The 14,873-nt window shown below is 39.0% G+C and overlaps 1 protein-coding gene across 4 annotated transcripts in view; it reads right to left on the reverse strand.

The window, feature by feature from the left end:
- Positions 1-14,873, reverse strand: part of LOC129709667 (zinc finger MYM-type protein 4-like) — a 175,289-nt gene that overhangs the window by 34,712 nt on the left and 125,704 nt on the right. For 3 of the 4 annotated variants that reach the window (XM_055656167.1, XM_055656164.1, XM_055656168.1), the window contains 6 exons: positions 11,148-11,310; positions 10,127-10,339; positions 7,935-8,088; positions 6,959-7,074; positions 2,986-3,246; positions 754-904 (listed from right to left, as the gene is read on the reverse strand). In XM_055656167.1, coding sequence (XP_055512142.1) covers positions 754-904; positions 2,986-3,246; positions 6,959-7,074; positions 7,935-8,088; positions 10,127-10,339; positions 11,148-11,310 — 1,058 coding nt within the window. The remainder of the gene's footprint in view (positions 1-753; positions 905-2,985; positions 3,247-6,958; positions 7,075-7,934; positions 8,089-10,126; positions 10,340-11,147; positions 11,311-14,873) is intronic. The other variant, XM_055656165.1, reaches the window with a different exon arrangement.

A 14,873-nucleotide genomic window follows, 5' to 3' on the forward strand; every position in this document is an offset into this window, starting at 1 on the left:
AAATGTGCAAGAGCTACAAATTACAGAAATCAGCATTCTGTATCAGTTTTGGGATACCCTTTTGAATTGGTGGGTAAATCCTCTGCCCAATGTGGTACTCAGTATGACTTCAGGAAATGATTACACTTCTATAACGGAAGAACATGGTACGGATAAAATACAATTAGTGTAAGTGGGTGTTTGATGACCGGCATAGACTGTGTGGGCTGTAGGTCCTGCTTCCATGCCCATGACTATTCTAATCAATATAATTAAACTTTACAACCAATGTCTTACTTTGTGGCTGGGCAGTCCACAATACATATCATATTTTTGTAACTGCATCTTAGGAATATTTTTCCTTTTTATGTACCACACTTTAGAGTTGTGAATTATAAAGATGCTTCTACTGAAGAACGCAAAATAAAGGTCATTCCTTTTGCAAAACAATTGGTTTTATACAGTGTTATTTGAAAATCATATTTAAATGTACATTATGTCAGCAATTTGCCAGATTTTCCTCAATTTTACCCCTCCCATTTTATCAAGAATAATTATCTTTTTTATAATTAGGTAAATTATGAAATATAAATTATGAAATGTTTCAAAAACATAGTTAATGAGTTAAACATGGAGATTGCTCTTTACACAAATATCTGTGGCTTTAATAGAAATCAGATAGAACCGGCTCAGGAATTATTATTTACATAAATTGAGGCAGTGGGGGGAAGAGACATTGTTCTCCCAAGAACTATGTCAAAGCGCATCTATTACCTTCACTACAGAATGGTTTGTCAACACCTGAAAACGTTAGAGTTTCCTTGGCAATCCTTTCATACCGACAGTATTCACATATTGCAGACACAGAGTTGATCCGCTTATATTCATCACAGCAAGATTTTCCACAGAATTGAACCATTTTCCCCTGGGGATGAAAGGTAAACAAGAATGAGAGAAAAAGCTATCAAATAAATGCATCACGTTTGTTTTATTGCACTGCTCCAAGTAATTTTACCAGTAAAACATTACAATAAAGAGGATTCAAACAGATATCCTTTCGCAAATGCAATTACAAAAAGATACCTGAAAATGTGGTGTCTGAGTGTGTGTGTGTGTGTGTGTGTGTGTGTGTGTGTGTGTGTGTGTTACAGTGTGTGTGTGTGTGTGTGTGTGTGGTGTGTGTGTGTGTGTGTGTGTGTGTGTGTGTGTGTGTGTGTGTGTGTGTGTGTGTGTGTGTGTGTGTGTGTGTGTGTGTGTGTGTGTGTGTGTGTGTGTAACTTTTAAACTTTTAAAATCTTTCCCCTGCACGGAGAACCCGACCTTTTCCCTGTCGGGTCTCCGTTGTCGTTGGGGCTGCAACGTGGAGCGGCCTCCAGCAGGAACGTCCTGGGGCTCCAGTCACGGAGCTGCGGAGCTACTCACCATCATGGAGCTGGCCGAGTCCGGAGCGGGAGGAGCGGTGGTGGCGCGCTGCTGTGACCCGACCCCCGGAGATTCGGAGGCTTACCGCAGGTCTGGCAGACAGTAATATCGGGAGCCCGCGGGTCCCTGGTGGGAGACCGCTTTTCGAGGCTTCTGCAACGGCGACTTCACCCGCCCGAGTCGCGGGGTCGAGGATGACCTGGAGCGGGGCCTTACATCACCGCCCGGCGTGGCTTCAACGGCTGCGGGACTTTGCTAGAGCCCGCCGGGGGCTCCAACAACAAGACCCGGAGCGTGGCCTTGCATCGCCCGGCGTGGCTTTAATGGCCGCGGGACAATTGCCATCGCCCGCCGGGGGCTTTGACTCTGACATCGGGAGGGGAATGGGGAGTGCAGGGGAGAGATACGTTTTTTTGCCTTCCATCACAGCGAGGAGGAGATGCGCTGTGATGGATGTCTGTGTAAATTGTGTTGTGTCTTGGGTCGTTTTTTTCATGTGCGTATGACTGCAGAAACAACATTTCATTTGAGCCTCTATGAGGTTCAAGTGACAAATAAATTGTATTGTGTATTGTATTGTGTATTGTATTGTGTTGCTCATATCCTTGTAAATATTTACTCAGTATCCACTGAAAGAAGCGATTTACACATTTTCCCTCCACTTATTTAAAGTAGGGTTTAAAGCGGATTCTAGCAATTCTAGGATTCTGTGAAAGAAAACCAGAAAATGGTGTAGATGGGGCATGTTGGACGGCATGCGCAAGCTGGGCCGAAGGGCTTGTTTTCACACTGTATGATTATGACTCTATCCTGTTAACCATCCTTGCTCCAATTAAACATATTTAATGACAAAATTAATTCTCCATTCCCACGTCTATTTCACCAACAAATTCATATTGTCAATCTCAGAAAAGGTCATCATGTTCCTTGAATCAATTTTTAACTTTGATGCACTTCATTTGAAACAACTAAACTAGCTCAAATCTGTGAGGGGTTTAAAATGTAGGCAGACTCGACATACTATACTTTGGAATAGTACGTATACATACTCTCCATACATACTATGATTTGTATTATTGTGAACATTTTTAGAACAAAGCCCAAACAACTACCAACTTGGAACCCAAAGTGCCAGAGTAATTCAGCAGCCCAGGCACCATCTCTAAAGAACATCGATGGGTGATGTTTCGAGTTGAGACCTTTCTTCAAACTGACTGTAGGGGTGAAAAGAACTCTGGAAAAGGGCAGGATAAAGCGTGGCACAGGCATCGCACAGACATAGGTCGACACAGGCGAGGATTTTCTTTTTGACAGATGCTTAGAACAAAGGCCAGGTATAAAAATAGTAGGTGTGAGGCAGGTTAAGAGTAGTGGATTGTGAAGCTAGAGGGAGGTTACTCCAGCACTTTGTGTCCTTTTGTGTATTAGCCAGTATCTACAGTTCTTCGTTTCTACATGATGACTTGTGGGGTCAGAAACAAAAGCAATAAATATTCTGATATAGTTCTGATATTGGGGTTTCCTCTTGCAAAGTGCACTCAACATTATACGAGAATAAAATCATAACATATCAGAAATCCTTACCTTGTACTCAAGAAGCTCAGGCTTAGAGGAGAACAACCGCTGGCAATACTGGCATTTTAACCTGATAAGTGTCCGGCCTACTGTCACCTGCAGGGATTGGGCAAGCCTCTGTAACCCTGCTGCCGCTGATGTGGTGACAGCGGAAGAGACCGTGGCAGCACCAGACACCGCCGAAGTGGTTGATGGAATGTTTACTGTTACCTGACCCTGCGACAAGGGTACAACAGTTTGAGAGCCTGGAGCAGCCTGACTGAATAATCCCTGTGAGCAAAAGAAAAACAAACCATAGAAATACACTTTATTTTTTTCATTCACAAAATCTATTGAACCAAGTTCGTAAAGGTTTAAATTTAGTTTGGCAATAGAATATTTTTGTATTAACAATATTATTTTGAAGTCAAATTGAATTCATCCTTACCATTGCTCTAAATAAATAATATTTATTGAGATTGTTACCATTGTTTATACCATCAATCACATCAAATCTCTGCTGTAAAGTTTGATTTTTTTGGGGGGAGGTACGAGTGAAGGGGTTGGCAACAAGAAAAAGTATTTTGTCATTGTACTTGCTCTACTGTGACACCCATAATTCATCAACGCCGCTCCCTATTAATAAGATCAGGTCTGCAAACAAATACCCTTACAATTTTCAACTTAAGAAATAACCAACAAGGTAGGAACTGTTGTAAACCTCTACTAACTGCAACATCTCATTGATTAAGATCAGGTCTGCAAACAAATACCCTTACAATTTTCAACTTAAGAAATAACCAACAAGGTAGGAACTGTTGTAAACCTCTACTAACTGCAACATCTCATTGATTAAGATAAGATTTTGTTTGTAAATACTGGAAATTAGACGGTTTAACGATTTGAGAATTGCCAGAAAGACACATTAAAATAAATGCCTTTTGTAACATTTGATATTGTTTACAATTCAACATTAACAGATAAATGAGTTTGGAATTTTCTACCCAAAGGAGCTGTGAAGGTGGCAATATTGAATATTTTCATGTCACAGATCAATAGAAATTCAAGGGATTCAAGAGGCATAAGGAGAATGGGAAAATAGCGTTGAACTAAGACAGCAACAGTTTGATCTTACTGAACAGCAGAAGGTTCTGTGAGGGACTGTGAGCCATATCCCTTGAGGGACTGTGACCCATATCCTGATCCACGTGTGAACAAGTGCAAGAGATTATTTTGACCACTTTTACACTTGCTGGATTGTATAAACTTAAACAGTATCACTGGTTGATATAATTTGGAACACAGAAAGTTACAGTGCAGGAACAAGACCTTTGGCCCACACTAGAGGACATAGCTATCAGGTGAGAGGGGGCAAAAACTCTTAAACGCCACTGTGTTTCTGCCTCCACCTGGCAATGTGTTCCAGGCCCCACTTCTCTCTCAGTAAAATATTGCTCTGCACATCGCCATTAAACTTTCCCCCTCTCACCTTCTATCTATGCCCTCTAGTGTTGGACATTTCCATCCTGGAAAAAAGTTTCTGACTGTCTATGATTAATTAAATGCAGGAGAAGACAGCATCAAGAGCACAACATTACTTCTTGTGGATCAACAAAAAATAAATTAAATTCCCATCATGGCATTAGGTCAAGAAAATTATATTTTAACAAAAGCAGCATCAGTACTGAAGTTATTGTGTGCAACAAACAGCTAAATGAATCATTAACGTCCCTTATACAATAACCTATCATTTCCACCTATTTTGATCTATGTGCAACTTACAAAAGATAAAGGACATTTATTGTCACATACACCAATTGAAACAGTGAAATTTGAGTTACCATGCAGCACACAAATAAGATAAACACAACACTACAGAATTTAACATAAAACATAAAAACATCCCTCACAGCAGAATCAACGTTTCTCACTGTGAGGGAAGGCAACAAAGTTCTGCCATCTCCCTCATGTTCACACGTGGCCGCGGCCTATTGAGGCCTCCGCAGTCGCCGCAACGATGACCCGATGTTTCAGGCCCTCGAACAGAGGAGGCTTGGAGTTTCTGAATCGGTCGCTTCCTACTGGAGACCGCGGCTCCCGGAGTCCACAGGCCGAGCTGGGCGGAGATTCAACGCTGGCGACCCCGGCAAGGATCCCAGGCTCCGCGTTGAAAGAGTCAGCGCCGCCCGCGGCTGGAAGTTCCGTAGACCACAGCTCCACAGTGTTAAAGTCGGTAATCCCAACACTCCGGAGCTCCAACATGGCGATCCCGGTAAGCAATCTCCCGCTCCGTGATGGAATCCAGTGCTGCAACGCTGCTGAAGCTGAAGCTCTGGCCGGTCTCCGGCAGGAAAACCGGCACCAATCTACCTGGTAGGCAGCGAGGAGGGGGCGAAGATGCGGCTTGGAGGAAAGACGCATCCTCGACCAGGTAGTGACTGAGAAAAACAGATTCCCCCTCCCCCCACATAAAAAAGACTAAAGGACCTCCAAAACAAAACTTTAGGCAGACTAAACATTTTTTAAATGGATGATACAGCTGCTGGCGAGGCTGCCACTCTCAATGGCGCCACCACTCGGAACTTACATAATATATCTGCCTTTTTAACGTAGCCCAGCATATCATGTTGTTTTTTCATCTGTTGTAGGGAATCATAGCTCACAAAATAGGCTCACTGCCAAGTTCACTAGACAGTTGGGGGTGGTCACTAAACAATAGCAACACCTGGATCGCCAGACTATTCAGACAGCTTCATAATCTCTGTTTATGTCAGCAACAGGGAACCATAACTTGTTATGGGCAGAGAATTTCAGATCTATGAAAGGTCACTAACCTGAAATGCTAACAGTTACTCTCCCAAAGTTTTGCCTGACAATTATATTTCTGGCATTAATTTTAGCTCAAAATAAATGCATGATTAAACAATAATGGCTGTGTAAATTAAACAACACTTATAATACAAATTAATTATTTAAAATTTTCAGGCGCTCACATTTAATATGAAAGCAACCCCCTGATTAGACCAGGCATGTAGAACTTCCTAAATTATCTGAACTAACAGCCTAATTCTCTGACCAATCTCTGTTGTAACAAAATACCAATTGTGCAACTCGCCCAACAGTCTGGTTTCTTATTCATGGCTCACCGACCGCTTAACCATTTCATACATTGACAAATTACTTTAGTTTACTTTAGAGATATAGCATGGAAACAGGCTCTTCAGCTCACCGATTCCACGCCGACCAGCGATCATCCCTTACACTAGCATTATCCTGAATACTTGGGTCAATTTACAATTTTTACCGAAGCCAATTAACCTAAAAACCCGTACGTCATTGGAGTGTGGGAGGAAACTGGAGCAAACGCACGTGGTCACAGGAACAACATACAAACTCTGTACAGACAGCACCCGTGGTCAGTATCAAACCCGGGTCTCTGGTGCTGCAAGGCTGAAACTACTGCTGCGCCACTGTGCTGCCCCAATGCAAACTTACTTCAAGCAGCTATAATTCAAGCAGAATTTAAGAGAGGCACACACAATTCAAAGTAATGAGAAACTAAAATGTTACTCAGCCCCATGCACATTCAGGTGTGTTTGCTGGCACTGAACATTACGACAGTTATCTGGAATAAAGTATACAAACCAAAATTGAGAATAGGATCATGGGCATGCATCTAAAATATTACATAGAACAGTGCAGCATAATAAAGGCCCCTCAGGCCCAGAATGTCTATGCCAAACATGATGCCAAGACCATGACTTAGTCTGGTTTCATTTGTTTGACCATTATTCTTTCCACTTTAACAAGCCTTTTCATTCTCCCCATTTTTAACAGCAAACTTAAAAATAATATCAACTGCTTAAAACATGCACATTATTCTAGTGCTAATAAATCCTGCAAGTTGTGTTGCTCAGTTGTTGAGATGGGGACTTCCAGTAACAAAAAAAAGATCTTTAAGATGTTTTAACGTAGTTGAAAAATTGTTGTACAAAAATCTCACCTGAAATGAAGCCACACAATTATAACTGCAGAAGTTCCGAATACTGCCATCAGACATAGCAAGGTGGTACTGGGGTATCGTTGTCACTTTACAGTAGTTGCATTGAACGCTAGTACCTAATTGAATATACAAAAGTCACATCCATTACTGCTAAATTAGCAACATATAATTGCCTAAAAAGGATACAATTACGTATACATTAATGAAGCTGAAGAGTTCTAAACTATGTCAAACAAGTTATACTAAATCTAATGCCAGTTACTTCCAACTATGCCGCATATTTATAAGAACATAAAACATATTCTCATAAATGTTTGATTACATATATCTAAACCAAATTAAACCTTGTATAGTGCTGTATTTAAACAAAATAAATAACAGTAAACATGGTCGATTCAATGGTGTTATAATAAAAGTTTAGTATTAGGTATGAAGCCATTTAAACTGAAGCTAAAAATAGCAGCAAGAACCCACATACTTTCGAATGGGATTAGCAGAAAACCTGAAGTACAAAGAAACTCACTCAGGCACATGACCATTTTTACAATTTGTTAATTCTATCTTCTTTGCAAGGTTTATATACTGGATAACAAGGTTTTTATTTATAGCCTTTTTATATAAACAAGGTTTATATCCTCTCAGGGAAGAGAATTCAATTAAATTTGCCTCCCCCTCCCCCCCAACCCCCACTTCCCCTCCCCCACCCCCCCCCCCCCCCCCCCCCCAACCCCCACTTCCGCCACCCCACAAAACAAAGTTCCACTGAAGGATGGTTCACTCGAGCAGGTAGCGTTATGCATTCTGGTGCATGATACAATCCGGGCTCAGCCCAAGCCTAAATTCACAAATATTGTCACGGCTTTTAACTTCAAAATTGTTGGTTTTCGTCATACACTTTATCTTGAGGTGCCCCAAGCACGCAAATAATAATTAAGACTTCATAAAACTTGCATAAATATTCAAGAAATTATACCACTACCTTGTGTAGTAACCATTTGTACTCGATAGGCTGAAAGGCAGTTAACTGAGCAAAAGAGTTCAGATTTTCCAAAAGAGTTTATGTTTTCAATCATTTCAGCAGATGCCCTCAGAGATTTGCACCAGGTGCAGGGAGCAATCTTTGATTGTTTCTGTTGCAAGAATAAATAGCATTAAGTGCAGGAAAAAAATCAGTTTTACTGCTTCACAAAATAACAGTAAAAGGGAAGCCACTCAACAAATAGCATCTATAGCACTGAAAAAGACACCAACAATCTAATGGATTTGGGATTTAGAAAGAAGCACAGGGAATCAGGGAGCTTATGAAGAAGAGATGAGAGTTAACCAACTTTCTGCCTGTATCATTAACATCCTATCAATGACATATTTCCACAAGCTGATAAAATCAGTATTTGTGCAGCTCTTCACAATGAACGTATCTCAAGTTCTAATTTCAAGCCAGCTTTTTTATTCCTTGAGGGTATGTCCCACTTAGGCGATTTTTTTGGTGACTGCCAACGACTGTCACAGTTGTAGCAGGTCGCCGAAAAAGTGGTGACTGGACCCCCTCTACGACAATGTCTACAAGTTACGGAAACCTACCACCTAGACAACCGGCTAACCATTAGGACGACCACCTACGACCACACAGGCGCCAACCTACGACAACCAAAGTCAACCTTCGACCACCCGCAACAAGCTATGACAAGCAACGACCCTGTCGGCGACAACTGAAGATAATTAGGTCGCCGGTACTTGTTGCCGGTTGACGCCAATGGAATTCACCGAAGTCAGCACCCGGCGACAACCAACGTCACCTGGCGACAACCTGCGTCATCCTGGCGACAACCTACGACAGCACCTACGACAGGAGAAGACAAGCTACGTCAAGCCCACAGTCGCCGAAAAGATTCGAACATTTCAAAATCCAGCGGCGACCAGAAAAATGTTACGGCTCTTTAGGCGACTTGAGGAGACTACTCACGACCATACAGGCGTCACCCCACGACCATGTGAAAACAGCCTAGTCGCCGAAAAATTGGGACAGGGGCTTTACTTCTTAAAGCAAGTTTACATAATGACCTCAGTGTCTCAGCTAAGTGGTCATGACTTTTTGGTCATCCGAAATTGTGCAAGCAAGCCAATGATCCTTTGCAGTTTCACATTCATGTCTAACCAGTCCTCATCTGCTCTTTTACAAGCACTTTAAAAGTCAATAGGTAACAATCGGCAACAGATACGTTAATCAATTCCAACCTCCAAAAATAAGTGTTGCGATAACCAATCATGACTCAAGGCAGATTAAATTCAAATCTTAGGTACTCCTAGTTCGTATGATTCAATTCCAGACCAAGACGCTAGCACCAACAGAGGTACTTGGAAAGTGCTACATTCTGAAGTTTGAAAAATATTTATTATTTGATTTGGGGTTCAACTTACATTACCCATACAAAAGCATTATATTCATATGAAATTTCCTTATGCACCAATCTAACACCTTCTGAATCAAAGTTAATTATATTCCTAAAAAGCTACTTTAAATACCAGTGAAATATCACATAAACATCAATCTCTCATCACAAATATCAGTGTATTCTTAAGGTCATGCAACTATTTCTGAAGTTCATAACGTTCCTGCAAAGGGACAGAAGGTCATCCAATTCAGCAAGCTTGTTCCACAATTCAATGAAATAATAGCTAATCTATGACAACTCCATACCACCTTTTCTCCTTCACTATAACTGACCCGACCTCTATGCTATTTGCAAAGAGAGTTTGTTATTTACAGACAAGAGGTTTCATCACTACCTGCAATGAGAAATGTTATCCAATTTCATTTCTGTTTGAAGTAGCTCTATTTTAATACAATGTCTGCTAATCTGAATTCCTTATTCGTAAATGAATTATTCTGTACTTTATCGAGATACTCCCTTAACAGATTTTATTAACAGCATGAAAACCTGTATCAAATCACTCACTAAACTTCTAAATCCAATAGAAACCAACCCCATTTCCTATCATTTTTCCCCTCATATTTTAACCCTTGGAATCCAGGTACCGTTCTGATGAATCTACACAGCCTTTCGTCCAAGGCCATCACTTTGGGGGGGGGGGGGGGGGGGGGGGGGGGGGGGGGGGGGGGAGAGAGGATTGAAGTAAGACTTCCTGCTGGTTTAAAAGGTAACAAACCTGTTTAAATGTAGACAAACAAGCAGAACCACAGAACTTCTTACACTGCCCTTCAGTCTGAAGCATGTGACATTGTGCTGACCCACTGTAACAATAAGCTCCACAGTTATCACAGCAATTCATAGTGAGATTGTTAGCCATTCGAAACTTGGAGAAACATATATCACTACAAAGTTTATGTACAACATTCTGGTAGTTCACTTCATGGCGGACCTGAAATTAAAAAAAGTATGAGGTGAAATTATGATACATTGAAACAATGATGCAACTGATACAATACAATAATATTCAATGAACCTTTATTCACCTACAAAGCTCCGTGGATGTATGCAGTTCCATTAACAGTGATACCAGAAAATAAGATACAATTCCAGATAATTGTATTACACATGCTCATGGGAAACTGACTCTGGATTATTATCTTGCAGAAAGATAGCAAATGCATTAGATGCTGATAATGTAAATAATTTAGCTAGAAATAAAATATATATATTTCAATAGTTGTATTACCCAAAATACATCAAACTGTTATGACTAATATGCAAGATACTTAAGATTCAAAACCAACACTACAAATAGGTGTGCCATATAACTTATGCAACAACAATGTGTATGATGGATGAGCAGCATTTGAGTGATGCACAAATTATTTTTTTCATAGCTTTTTGTTATTGCATTCCAGGGAAAAGCAAAATTAATCTGATAAAAAATTAAAATTATAATTGTAGTTTGGCCAATTCCATTATGTTGCTGTTTTCTTGATATTTAATTTCTAAATGCTGTATATATTTGCAGTCATCTTCACAGATGGCATGTTATTCACCCATTTGCTAAATTAATCCCCATTTCCACAATATTTTTTAAATTATTTAAACAATACAAGGAACTGGAACACAATTCCAATGACATCTTTACTTTGAATGCCTGATCAATAAATAAAATATTGGTGGATAGCAAGTTACCCACTGAACAGGAGTGAATCGTGAATCGAGAAACAGACATAAATAGATAGTAAACTTACAACAGACATTTTCTGACAAATGCTGCACTTGGTGGTGATATTATTAGTCGTTGAGGCAGACTTTCTTTTCATCTCAAATAAACAGTTATGGTTACAGAATTCCTTGTATGGCCCCCTACCATCAATCTGACCCATTACTAGGTCCTTTGGGTTCATGATTTCTCTGGAAAAAAATGTGACAAGTTTTAAAAATATCAACATCTTTCCTTGATTAAAATCAAACCACAAATTGCACAAAAAAATGCTGTTTTGTTTATGAACACATTGTGGTGGTGTTCCTTTCAAACAATTTAAAAGTCATGACAAAATGAATAGAGGGGAAAATTTGCTAAAGTTTGAAATAAAACAAATGTTATCAGTCCTAATAGATAACAATTCACAAACTAAGTGCACACAACAATATTTTGTCTTTCATATAACTAATTTCTATTTCAGGAAACCACTTTCGTTTGTTGCTTTTTTATGTTTCCCCACTTATTTCTTTGACTCCACAATTGTTTCTTTCTTTAAATAGTTCGACTGAACTTTCCATTTTTGCTGTTAGAGTGAAGTAACTAATCCAATTTTAATGGTGTGGGTTGAGAATTCCCTCAGTATGACAACGCAAATGTGAAATTTAAGATGGAATTCAAGGCATATCATCTCAGCTTGATATCTGTTACTGCTGAAGGATTAGATCAACTGGCCATCTGGTGTTCCCCAAGTCTCAACTACACAACAAAGATAATAATTCAGACGAACACAGCGTTAGCCAACAAAACTGATCCTGGCATCTTATCTAAATGGAACACTCTGAATATATGAACATAGACAAAATTGGTATATTATTCAAGAACTTATTAATGAAAGTTTTTTTGGCAAATCATATTGAATTGCAAAAAATGGAGCTGATCCAGAATTTGTCATCAATGGCGGAGTGACAATGCTCCCCAATGATCTTGAAAAAAATTCCCCACGAACCCTAGTGATCCTGCGGCAAGAATTTTTCCTTGTTGTGTGATGTCAGTTCAATGGAATACCTAGAACTAAATAACTAAGATATTATTAAACTGGTTTGAAAGACAATATTAAGGACTTTCAAAATAAATCAAGGAAAATCAAGGACTTAGGGGGCCTGTCCCACTTAGGCAATTTATTAGGCGACTGCCAGCGACTAGGACAATGGAATTCACCGAAGTCAGCACCGGCAACAACCTACGTTAACCTGGCGACATCTTACGACAGCACAAATTGTCGCCACTGCCGCCGAAAAATTTTCAACATATTGGAAAATTTTCGGAAGTCGCCTGTAGTCCCCTAAAAAAATCGCCTAAGTGGGACAGGCCCATTAATTAATTTCTGTTAAAGTATAAGAACGTATTAAACACAGACTGGAGCAGACATATTTCAAGTAGAAGCTGACATATTGCAATTTTTGATAATTCAAAATTTCTGTACACGCATGCTGAGGAAACTGCATCATATATTAAAAGGATGTATGAACCAGGATGGTTAACCATATATTAACAAGGATAATAGCAAGTGCTAAATATGATTCAGTAAGCTATTCAAAACTCATTGATCTCATGCAATGAACAAATCATTTTCATAAATATAAATATCTGAAATTATCAGTTCTTATTTTTTCAGATTTTGTGGTCATTGGATCACTAGCAAAAACTTTGGGATTTTATGAAATTTAATGTAGAAATTCTATAGTTACTGTCAATTTCCCAAATTAATAAGCATTGCAGGAACTGTATGAAACACAAAATGAAAGCCATCATTTCCATGGACTATTTGATTCTGCAATCATCAGAAATGTTCCTTCTTAATTGTAATATCGATTGGATACAATGGCACACATAGAAACCACAATTTTATCAAACAAAATTTATTTCTGCAGATAAAAAATAAGCTTAAGTCAAAAACATTGAGTCTCTCATCTAAGAGTGAGAAAAATTACCAAATGATCCATCTAAAGAGATAAAAGTAAAGTTGATAACATCAGTGTAGGGACAGCTATGGATGACATTTTCGAGGATTTCAAGGATAACGTTTTGACATGGTTTGTTAATTATTTATGTATTAGAATTGACAGATTGGATAAGGGAACATTTCCCAATTGTATGTGACAAGTGGTGGTCCACAAGGTTCAACTTTGCAACAAATATCATAATTCGGACGAACGCAGCATTTTATTTGATGTTCCAAATGACATAGCTCATATGTTAGAAACTACACAGCAAGATAGATATGAGAACAGAAAATTGCAAGGGAGCATATACAATGCGAGTGCCCAAAAATTATGACAGATAAAATTGTGTGCAGGAAACGTGCAAAGTCGTCTACCGTGAAACAATGATTTTAAAAAAAGACTCTCTTCTCAGGAAATAAAGTTGAGGAAGAGGGATCTATTTGTCAATTTGTCCATTCTATCACCAATGAATAGTCATGAACACTTGAAGAAAAAAGAAAATCATCCCTGTCAAATAGGCATTGTTCTGACATTGTTCTGATATATTAAAAAAATTATATATTTTTTTATATCATGGCAGGTAAGATAAATTAGTCTTGGTTGGAATGTAGTATCAATTGACTCGATTGCTACACAGTTTAAGGATTGTAAGGATTGGGTACACATACTGACCGTGCCCTCCTTTCCAGTTTAACAGGTTTACGAATAAAATCTGCTGAAGCCGATTGAAAATACATAGAAATTCTTTCTTGGGGATTGCTCGACCAGGGGTCAACACACACATCATGGGTCAAATGGCAACATTTGCATGTCATCAATTTTGTGATTTTGTAAGTCACCAGGATGCAACTTTAAAATTGGAGTTAATGGAGTCAATTCAGCCTGAAATCAGGAATATTTTCCAAACAGTAGTTCGAGGTAATTTAGTATATTTCGCCCAAAAGGATATTGCTTGCTTTGTCAATTGGTTTTTAATAACAGAGAATAACACCATCTGCTGTTTATCAGTGACCACACAGGTCAATTGCAATAGCAGAGAAGAATTTTGCTTAAGGCTGCAAAGCATTATTGATGTGCAATTTATTAACCCTTCTGTTAACTTTATTAAAAATTGCATCATTATAAATTACAGAATGAGTAAATAAGATGTTTTCTTTCATATAAACTTAAGCACAATTTGGCTTGCTGGAAATCCCCCAACCCCTTTCAGCAACTGGTTGTGAACAAATTGCGCTGCCATACCCAATTAAAATTCAAATTGATAAGCAATAGCAAATTTATTATGGAAAAGATGCAACACAAACTGTTAGAAGCCAAATATATTTTGAATATCAACTGCTTGAAAAACATATCAAGCAAAGCATTTCCCCGGTGCTGTGATCTATTGATTCCACCCCCATCCCCCCTACTTGGGCAAATGTCTGGATGACAAATTAATAAAACAGCCTTGAAAATAATTGGTTCAAAATGGCCACTGCAAATGAGCATTTAATTGGGTAAAATAAATATGGAACAGTTTGATATGTGGTATGGTGCAGTAACAGTGGGAGCACATCAGATTAGGAAATTCTGGAAATTGGAAGAAAATTGGGCAAGTTGGTAAATATATTTAACCCAAGAGTTTATATACTGGAAAAGCATAATGGTAAAAAGAGGACAACATAGTAGAGGTAACTTAAAGGTCATATAAGGAGAGGCAATCCATAGATTTACCAAGTGTTTAATTTACAAGGCATAGCTTGCTGGGAGTAAAGATAAACATAGGGGTT

The sequence above is a fragment of the Leucoraja erinacea genome, chromosome 26 (assembly GCF_028641065.1).
Source record: "Leucoraja erinacea ecotype New England chromosome 26, Leri_hhj_1, whole genome shotgun sequence".
Taxonomy (NCBI): Eukaryota; Metazoa; Chordata; class Chondrichthyes; order Rajiformes; family Rajidae; genus Leucoraja; species Leucoraja erinaceus.